The sequence below is a fragment of the Pangasianodon hypophthalmus genome, chromosome 5 (genome assembly GCF_027358585.1).
Source record: "Pangasianodon hypophthalmus isolate fPanHyp1 chromosome 5, fPanHyp1.pri, whole genome shotgun sequence".
NCBI classification, from domain to species: domain Eukaryota; kingdom Metazoa; phylum Chordata; class Actinopteri; order Siluriformes; family Pangasiidae; genus Pangasianodon; species Pangasianodon hypophthalmus.
Genome location: NC_069714.1, coordinates 8,576,824 through 8,587,410, shown reverse-complemented (window position 1 = coordinate 8,587,410; position 10,587 = coordinate 8,576,824). Strand labels below are relative to the sequence as shown.

The following is a 10,587-nucleotide window of genomic DNA, read 5'->3' as shown; positions in this document are numbered from 1 at the left end:
CCTCACACACTACCTTATTCGACTCTTATACACTCAGCCATTCACCCAGTCTTTTGCATTAAAAACATGTTAACAGTGCTAATTTCAATGTTGAAAACAATAATGTATTGAAAAAAGTACCAAAATTTAATGTAAAATAATAACATTAATTGGATTAAAAACAAAATATATATTAGACCTCCATTATTACGCTTCCTGTTGGCTGTGTCCAGCATCCTAATGCTAGTTGGGCTGGCCCTTTATAAGAGTGCTATATATGAAAACGTGTCATCTGAACATCTAGTAAGAGGTATTGTAGTTTAGTTTAAATGTAAAGGTACACTTGAATCAGGGTCACATGTTTTTATTTTACAGTAAGTATGCACAACTGATCTAAATGTAATAGACCATTTAGTGCACTTCTGCTTATCCCAAACTGTAAAATCCATCCCAAAAATGGAACACAAAATTACATGTTCACCATAACATGGAGTAGGGGTGGCAAGGTGGTGCAAAGCTGCCTCACAGCTCTCTCTGGTTAGCTTCCACCTCCCAAAAAACATGCGAGTAGATGGATTGGCTAAGATAAATTGATCCTAGGTGAGAAAGTGTGTGAATGTGTGTGTGCATGGTGCCATGCGATGAACTGGCATCCCATCCAGGGTATTCCCGCCATATACCCAGTGTTCCTGAGATAGGCTCTGGATTCTCTGTAACCCTGACCAGTGGTTATGGTGAGTGATTAGGAATACTGTGTTATACTCACAATGTTTCCTTCAACATGAGCAAGCTTTTCTCAAACAGTTCAGTATGTCCTTGTGATTCTAAGCTCCAGGTCTATTCCAGGTAGTGGCCTCACATTCCCTGTTAAGCATTTCCTGCACATTGAGTTGCATGACAGTGGCTAACATGATAAACACAACAGTTTGCTCAGTATTGAAATAATGATTATTTTTCACAATTATTCAGTGAAATTAAGAACAAGATTTTATTGAATTTTAGCATTTATTCAACAATATCATAGACTTTTCTTTCACATTGTACATTGTAAGCCTTTACACCACAGTTCTGGTGAATTCTCGAATCTGATTGGTCAGAAGATTGATTAATATTCTCTGGCAGCAACTTACAGGTTCATATTAATGCGCTCATTCTAATATGTTATTTTTTACTTAGTAGCAACTTACATAGTAGTTACTATGACATAAGGATGTTATGGAGGTTCCACAATTAAACGTTACTATAAAAGGATAAACAGTGTGATTCCTTCATCACTACAACCACTAACACCTGCATTTGAATGTATTTGTCGTGGCACTGTCTCTTAATGTGCCTGTCGTCCTGTTTTAGTAGTTATTGTACTGTCTTGTGCTGTTTGCACACGCTTGCACGTGCACTTTATGTAGTAATGTGTAGTCTTTTGTAGTTCTGTGTTGTCTGATGTGTTGTTTGATATTCCACCATGATCCTGGAGGAACCTTGTTTCGTTTTCACTGTGTATTAACTAGCTGTATATGGTTGAAATGACAATAAAGCCACTTGACTTGAACATATTTAGTATCTTATGCCCAAAATAGCCATATCTCCAACCTGTAAATTAGATTATAAAGGTCAAGGTCCTGCTGTCAGCATTGATAGTCTACATCTATTTGGTCTTGATCTGTAGTCTCAGGTCATGGTTTCAGTTCAGTTCAGTTAGCAAATTCATAAATTTGCTTACCACAGTAAATGATATTAATGAGATAATATGTTTGAATTTATTGTGCACTGCACTATAATTTATACAGTAATGTATACATTGGGTGGATCTGTGTTGCTTGAAAACAAAGCATTCTAATAAGCCAAAAACTTTGATCCATAAACTTAATTTTATTTATACTGTAGGGTCTCTGGCCATGTAGACTATGTGGTATTCAAACATAGGTGGTTTCACAGCAGTTGATACCAGTATTTTTGATTATTTCATCAAAAGTCATCAAACAATTACAGTCATATGAAAATGTACACATTCTATGTGATACACTCACAATCCACGTTATTAGGAACACCTGTACACCTGCACATTCATACAGTTACATAATCAGCCAATAATGTGACAATGCAAAAAAAAAAATAAATCATGCAGATACAGGTCAAGAGCTTCAGTTAATTCAGTTAATTGATCATGGTATGGATATTGGTATCAGAAAGGCTAGATTGAGTATTTCATAAACTGCTGATCTCCTGGGAATTTCACGCACAACAGTCTCTAGAGTTTACACAGAATGGTGCGAAAAACAAAGAACGTCCTGTGAGTGACAGGTCTGTGGGTGGAAACGCCTTGTTGATCAACTTTTAGGTGGATGGGCTAAAGAACAGCAGAAGAGCAGATTGGTTTCCACTCCTATCAGCCAAGAACAGGAATCTGAGGCTTTCATGGGCACAGACTCACCCAAACTGGACAGTTGAAGATTAGAAGGAAAAAAAAATCACCTGGTCTCTTTCCAGTTTTGCCTTCTTCCCATAATGCATCGTGGTGCCATCTCTTCCCCAGGTAAGCGTTGCACGCACACCCAGCCATACACATGATTTAAAAGAAACTTTGATTCATCAGACCAGGCCTCCTTCTTCCATTGCTCCATGGCCCAGTTCTGATGCTCATGTGCCTACTGTAGGTGCTTTTGGTGGTGGACAGGAGTCAGCATGGGCACTCTGACCGGTCTATGGTTATGCAGCCCCATGCGCAGCAAGCTGCGATGCACTGTGTGTTCTGACACCTTTCTGTCATAGCCAGCATGAACATTTTCAGCAATTTGTGCTACAGTATACACCATTATTCAAGGTGGAAAAACAGACCCGATTGTAAAATGTAAATCCTTGTCTTTACATATTTACTTGAGTAAGAATGAAAAGCAATCATCATCAAAACTACTCTTATAAATACAATTTATTAAAGAAAAAAAGCCACTGCTGTTCGACGTGTTTTGCACTAAATGCAGAATGAGTTGGAGCTTGATTAAAAATGAAGTGCTGATAGAGATTGGATTCTACTTTTTAGTATTAAATCTTTTTCACATACATTCTCACTCACTGCAAATTTACGCAACCTTTGGCATAATAGCACTCATATCTTTCAGTACAATATCTAATGTTAAAAGTGTTTTAGACATTTAAATGTGAATGTTTTCACTCTGTGGTCCTGATGTCACCAGCACAGGCTCCCCTACACAAGTTTACAATGCGAGAGTGTGTCACCTATGTGTAGTTATACATTTTAGTAGGCAAGACATTATACAATACTTTTTAAGAGATTCTACACAATTATAACATGGCTATAGAAATGTGTTGGAGGATGGGTTTGGCCCAGAGAAAACTTGACACTTCGTCCTCCATTAGATAATCCCTGGTTTAAAGAAACTGGAATGCAGCTAAAAGAATAAACTGATTGACTTGCAGAATAAACTAGCATTCAAAATCATTATTTCTTATTAACGCTTATTTTCCAATGCAAAAAGGAATGAATTCTGTCACTGTGTGAAACCTGCGTGTATGGCTGTGTGTATCGCTGCAGAGAAACCTGTCAAAGATAGTCAGGAAATTACATTGTCAGAGTCTCTGGCTTCTCGACTCTTGTAGTGCAGACCATGATCCCCATATGCATCATAGCTGTCGAAGGTAGTATACTGGAGCCACTCAGGCTCGTAAGTGGTGGTAGTGTACACAAAGGCCTCAGTAGTACTGCCCACTTTAGGTGTTCCCTCTCCCTCTCCAACCCACTCCTCAATCTCAAGCAAGACCTGTGTTCGCTGATACATTTTTGGACAGCCTTCGAACCAATCAAGGAACTTCAGCATTGGGTCATCCACACTGTAGATTTCCCCCTGGACACGTTGTCCCTCTCCCGGCACGTTGAGGAGGAAAGGGATATTGTACTTGCCTGCTATCACCAGGGGGTATTTGTCAACAGTGCGAGCACAGCCAAGGAACTTGACATTGCCTTTGGCGGTGTCCAGCATCCTGTAGTGGTTGGGCTGGCCCTTTTTAAGAGTGCCATAGATGAAAATACGTGTCATCTGTGTAGCTGGTAGCAGAAAGCTAAGAATCCCCTTTTAGGAGAAACAAAACAATATTATGAATAACAACTTTAACTGGTCTAGTGTTGTCATACCAAAAACAACTAACAAAATGGTACTGATATATCATTTGACAAGGAGACTGTGCTTACCAGAGTTAAGCAGGAATGAACCTTCTCATCCAAGAGTAAAAGTCCTGTAACATAAAAGTCATAAACAGATGTGTGGGGGTGTTTTTGGTTTTTTTTGTGCTAAACATTTTATTTGCAAAATGAGTGTTAATAGACCAACAGAAAGTCTAGGTCAGAAAATCAAAAATTCATTAAAGGCACTCTTAAACCACCATCGATTTATTTTATTACCATATTCTACAACTACAACTAAGGGTTTATTTCCACTACTCAGGCATTAAGATCAGTTAGATCAGCTTTGCCTTTCAAGTCCGTGCAGATGAGTTGTTTATATTGAACCACTGTTATGGACTTAAATGAACTTGTAACTTGACTGCTAGCTACACTTTTAAACTACAGTAGGTTGCCCATTCAAGTTTATATTATAATGGGGACATGTTGGAGAAGAGCCATACAAGTGGTCAGCTTATGAAAAGTGATCAGTGTAATTAACCACTTTGAAAAGTTCAAAAGCCTCTGATTATGTTTTCAAATAAATATTTTGCATTAGATGGGATTCTGTGTAATCTTCATCAGGTGCAGCAAAAACAGCAATATCTACATCAACTGAAATTCAATGTCATTTTATTTAAATAGACAGTATAACATGCACTTTCTCAAATCATGCCTTGCTTTATACTACCCACCCCTTTTTTGATAGACAGTTAACTTCCTCCTGCTGTTCTGAAAGACTATGAAAGCTCACGGTTCGTTTCAACTGGCTCTCTGAAGCAGTTCAGTGTTGCCAAATTTACTGACTTTGTTGCTAGATGTGTTAACCATTAGCACGTCTCCTGCACTTTGTACAGCTCTCCAGCTCATATCACAACTGCTGGTTATATGATTTGAGAGAGCAGGTTCACATGACTCACTGCCAGTGTGTACAGCCTGACTGAGTTGTGCTTTCACAAGCTGATGTTCCCAATGACTAACCACCATGTCTGTCCTGCCTGTGCACTTCTTTCTTCTTTCTTTGAAACTCTCTTCATAATTATATTTACAAGCAATAAATGAGCTATTCCATCCAAAACCATTTTCCTTCATGTGTGTTTCCCAGCTACTCACTACTACTGTTTCTTTTTTGTCTGTGTTCCTGATAGAAATGATAGTAAATAGTTGATTGGACTTTACTTTGCAAATACATAAATAGTTATTGTGATGCCATGACCAAAGGCTTCTACATTCTATAAGAAATGATTCGAGTATTTTCTGGTAAAACTCTGATAAGACTCAGAGAATCTTCCTTCTTCATGTAACGCGTTTTGATGTGCAAATGATCATGATGGTTCACAGAATAGGCAAATTAGTATCATTTGTGACTTCTAGCCACTTTTTTGAGTGATTTATCTTAGTCATTTATCTCTGAATTTTTAGCAACATTAGTCAAATGTTGTGCTGTATTGCTGTAATTCATCAAAAGAGCTATTAATAAACTGGCACATTTTATAAACTACACTTTAACACTTTAGTGACAGAAGAGATTTGTGTAATCTTACACGTAAAAAAAAAACTCAGTGCAAATGTAATCAAATATGAGAATTTTGCCAAAAAGGCGAATATAAAATTTCGTTTTCAACATGTAAAATAGCACTGGAACAATTGTTTTAATCTTCTATTTATTACAGATAGTTACACACTGAACACAGTAACACTTCAGATCTCTTTAGATCTCACTGTTACACTGTGTTGCTTCAAGTTAAAACGGTGAAGCCCAGTTTCGATTATGCTCGTGTTGCTTTCCTCTAATGAAGGCTCGTCCCATTCACTGCCCTTCAAAGAAACACTGTCCAGCTAAAGCACACTATTTCTTTTGTAGTTTTTACAAAACCAGCCATGTCATTTTCCACACCCAGTGTTATCATGTAAAACATTATTTGACCACTAGGGGCCTCTAGTGGACAGAAATGAACACAACACTTCATGCAGCTTCATCTTTATTTTGTCATTTTAAACGTAATCTGTCTAAAGAAATTCAAGAAATTCCAAAGTCATATCCAACATTATGTTCCCAAGTTCAGTTCAACTTTTCTTAGTGCAATAAATGTGAAAAAAAAGAACATCCTGTGCAATACCTTATATACACTTACATTTACACCAGTGTACCTATAATAATTTATTTTGATATCTTTCCACAACCTCCTGTGAACTGTGAACACTTTTCTCTCTAGCGCATGCACTTTTGTACTTTGTTATTTCTACCTCATTGTACTTTATTGTCTTACTCTTTACTCTTCATGGCATCTACTGGCTTGCTCCAAACGAAATCTGATTGTACTTGTACAGTGACAATAAAAAAGTACTTTATCTTATCTATATAGTGCTCTTTGTGCTACACACGGAGATTTATCTCCAGCTGAGTTAAACACATTCTCAGCTCTCAGGTCTCTCTTCAATGTGTCCGAGTACAGCGTGTGCGCATGCGCGTTTAAGCTGAACGCGTCAACATTTCAGAGCGTACATTATTTTTCGTAACACCTGCTAAACTTCCTTGCTGCCATAGGGAAGCCTATCATCTTTTGATTTTTGTGAATCAGCTGCTATGATTGAATCCACAGTAATGCTGCCTGAGTAAACGGAGCTATCCGCTATATTACCTGTATGCGTCATGTGTATTGCATTTGTTCCTCTGAAGATAAAACCAAGAAGGCTTCAGGTTTACAGGTTTATAAATAGTAGCGGGGACAGAATGAAATCTTACCTGAATTTAAAGTTAAAGAAATCCTACGTTTCCGAAAGTACTTGGGAAGATTTGTCAGAAGGCCAAATGGCTCCGTAAATCCTACACTAGCGCATTAACGCAGGACTTCCCTAATGCTAGGAGTTTCAGTACTGCAACTGGAGTGGGCGTTTCTGGGGGTGTGGCGAACACGCCCCCTGTACAGGTCACCGCGCATGCGCAGAAGGCGCGTTTAGTCCCAGGATCAGCCATGTGTGAAGGACACAACAGTCATACCGGCAGCTGTTTTTTCTAAGCTTTATTATCTTACAGGTAAATGATTTTCTAAATCCTGAATCAACTGGTTCTTCAAACTGTTAACTTTTGCCCTTTTTGTGTAAATAAAGTTGAGTATGAAAGCGTGGATAATTATGAGGTTTTTTTTTTATTTTTATGAGGCAACAGCAGTGGAAATACTAAGGTTAAAAAGAGCTAAGTTTTCACTGCAGAGTTTTGGTCTTGCATGATAGAATTGATGTAAAGTGATTAAGACTTTGAGCTTATTTAAGTGAAACAAACATTTCATGACTGAATAGTAGACAGCGACCCGCAGCAGCAGATGGCTTTTCTTCCCAAACTGCGCATGCTCTCTGCAGAGTCTCAAATAACCTGCCTGATGACGTCACGCTGTCCTGAAACCTCTGGAAATACACCGATCAGCCATAACATTATGAGCACCTGCCTAATATTGTGTTGGTCCCCCTTTTGCTGCCAAAACAGCCCTGACCCGTCGAGGCATGGACTCCACTAGATCCCTGAAGGTGTGCTGTGGTGTCTGGCATGAAGATGTTAACAGCAGATCCTTTAAGTCCTGTAAGTTTCGAGGTGACAGGACCCAAAGTTTTCCAGCAGATCATTGCCCAGAGCATCACACTGCCTCCGCCAGCTTGCGTTCTTCCCATAGTGCATGCTGGTGCCATCTCTTCTCCAGGTAAATGATGCACACGCGCCTGGCCTTCCACATGATGTAAAAGAAAATGTGATTTATCGGACGAGGCCACCTTCTTCCATTGCTCCGTGGTCCAGTTCTGATGGTCACCTGTCCATTGTAGGCACTTTTGGCAGTGGACAGAGGTCAGCATGGGCACTCTGACAGGTCTGCGGCTATACAGCCCCATACACAGCAAGCTGCGATGCACTGTGTGTTCTGACACCTTTCTGTCATAGCCAGCTTTAACTTTTCAGCAATTTGTGCTACAATAGCTCTTCTGTGGGATCCAACCACACGGACGAGCCTTCACTCCCCATGCGCATCAGTGAGCCTTGGGCGCCCATGACCCCGTTGTCCTTCCTTGGACCACTTTGGGTAGGTACTAACCACGGCATACCGGGAACACCCCACAAGGCCTGCCGTTTTAAAGATGCTCTAGCCGTCACAATTCAGCCGTTGTCAAAGTCTCTCTAATCCTTAAGCTTGCCCATTTTTCCTGTTTCCAACACATCAACTTTGAGAACCAACTGTTCACTTGCTGCCTAATATATCTCAACCCTTGACAGGTGCTACTGTAATGAGATAATCAATATTATTCACTTCACCTGTCAGTGGTCATAATGTTATGGCTGATCGGTGTAAGTTAGAGGTAGATAGTGCCTTTCTTCTAATTCAAAAAATAAGAAAATCAGAACTTTGTTTCAAGAGAAGCTGGTTTCTGTGACATATGTAATCTCTTACTGGAATGGTTTTGTAAGTGATATTCCCTGGAGAAAAGTTTGGACTTTACCTCACAAATACTTAATAATGAACAAAGTGAAAGAAATGACTTTTAAATTGATTCATAGATTTTATCCAGATAAGTGCTCTCTCAAAAGAATTAAGAATGACATTAACACCAATTGTTCATTTTGTTTAGAAAAACCTGAAACCTCTATGCATTAATTTTGGAGTTGTTCTCACACAGTGAATTTTTGGTGTGACATTCTTGATTTTATCAAGTGTTTTGTAAATCCAAATTTTGAATTTACCTATAAAAATGTTATTTTTGGCTGTCATGACTGTGAAAGGAGAGATGATGCTTATTTTATAAACCTTATTTTTTTCTTTGGCCTGGTATTGATGTATGGTTATGACAGTGATGAATGTATTACTGTGTTTTTCTATGCATTTAATAAAAAAAATAAATAAATAAGTGCGTGCCGCATTACACGGGTTATCCACAAGTGCCTGAGTGCCCTCTGGGTATTCAGTATGGAGTAGTGATGCGGACTCCGATTCTTTTCCGCGAACCGGTTCTTTCTGAGAGTCCGATTCAATGAACCGGTTCAAAAAAATGATTCAGCAGTTCCTTTGCGTCATGACGTAATGACGTCATTCGTACATAATACTAACATCCCGGCGAATGAAAATACACTCAGGCACATTCAGATAAAGCCATGTGTAAGGGCATATAGCTGATTTACATTTATTCAATTAAATAATAATAATAATAATAATAATAATAACAATAATCTTTGTTAAGTTCCCTACATTAAAGTTTTGCAACTAAAGCATACAGGCAATGTGTAAACGCGGATATTTCACATGTCTAAAGCATATAAAGTAAATAAACTAGTCTTAATCCACTCACCTTTATACAGGAATCATGATCCAGCTCATAAAAACGTAAAATATAATCTGCATACACAGTACGCAATAGTAAAATTTATTTAGTACATGTCTTGACTGAACGGTATTTTTGCTTGTTTTAATAAAAATGCTGTTTAGTATAACTTGCTGTACTATGCATATCTCCAGTATGTTTTATTCGTTATTAAATAAACTTACATTTCGGCCCCTCGGTCGAGTCCTCGGTTCACGCATGCGCAGTGTATCAGCAGCGCACTCGGCACTGCGGCGGTGTCCGGGTGCGAGACTGTTCTCAGGTCAGTGTATTGGTGACTCCTGAACTACTGCCACCGCATCAGTGTTGCGTGATAAAGCGGTAATGAAGCCATTAATATATCTCCAGTACGTTTTATTTGTTCTACTTTCTGCTTTATCCTCACACAGTCATAAGACAGTAATTAAGTCATAAAAACATTTACAATGTGTTTTATTTGTTCTACTTTCTGCTGTTCAGCAAAATACTTTAGAAACATATATATATATAAACATATATATAACAAGATTCAGGATTTCAAGATTCAAGATTTTATTTGTCACATACACAATTATATACAGTATAGAACTGTATATATTAATGTCTCTGTTATGAATCTGTTATTAATGTCTCTAAATATTTCCATATTTCCAATATGTTTTGTTATACTTTCTGCTGTTCAGCAAAATACTTTAGAAACATTAATATTATTCAAGATTCAAGATTTTATTTCACATACACAATTATATGACTGTATATATTAATGTCTCTAAATTATAATGTCAATTATTATTGTATTTGTCTGTCATATTTGCAATATGTTAATCTGTTGTACTTTCTGCTGTTCAGCAAAATACTTTAGACACATTAATTTCGTCCCCCTGAATGAAGGCCTCGGTACACGCATGCGCAGTTTCAGCAGCTCGTCAGCTCTCAGCATGTGCGACAGAGACTGTTCTCAGTTCAGTTAGTGTACTGCTGGAGTAACTGGAGCGCTGATGAGAAGAGCTGGCAAAATCCGATATGATTATTAGGCATCACAGTATATTATCATATACTGCGGGATACTGGCTCATTTCAGGCACGTTACATGA

The 10,587-nt window shown here is 38.3% G+C and overlaps 1 protein-coding gene across 2 annotated transcripts; it reads right to left on the bottom strand.

Moving 5' to 3' along the window:
* Positions 1-940: 940 nt before the first annotated feature.
* LOC113547066 (gamma-glutamylaminecyclotransferase B) lies at positions 941-7,038 on the bottom strand. 2 transcript variants are annotated; one of them, XM_026947267.3, is made up of 3 exons: positions 6,900-7,038; positions 4,184-4,227; positions 941-4,064 (listed from the first exon to the last, which is right to left on the bottom strand). In XM_026947267.3, the coding sequence occupies exon 3, from the start codon at positions 4,029-4,031 to the stop codon at positions 3,549-3,551; it is 483 nt and encodes a 160-aa protein (XP_026803068.1). In that variant the 5' UTR covers positions 4,032-4,064; positions 4,184-4,227; positions 6,900-7,038; the 3' UTR covers positions 941-3,548. The 2 variants fall into 2 exon arrangements, with proteins under 2 accessions (XP_026803068.1, XP_053090268.1); XM_053234293.1 differs by lacking the exon at positions 6,900-7,038 and adding an exon at positions 4,849-5,697.
* Positions 7,039-10,587: the final 3,549 nt, after the last annotated feature.

Coding starts and splice junctions, on each gene's coding strand:
- LOC113547066 (XM_026947267.3), bottom strand. CDS start 4,031: ATGACACGTATTTTCATCTATGGCACTCTTAAAAAGGGCCAGCCCAAC.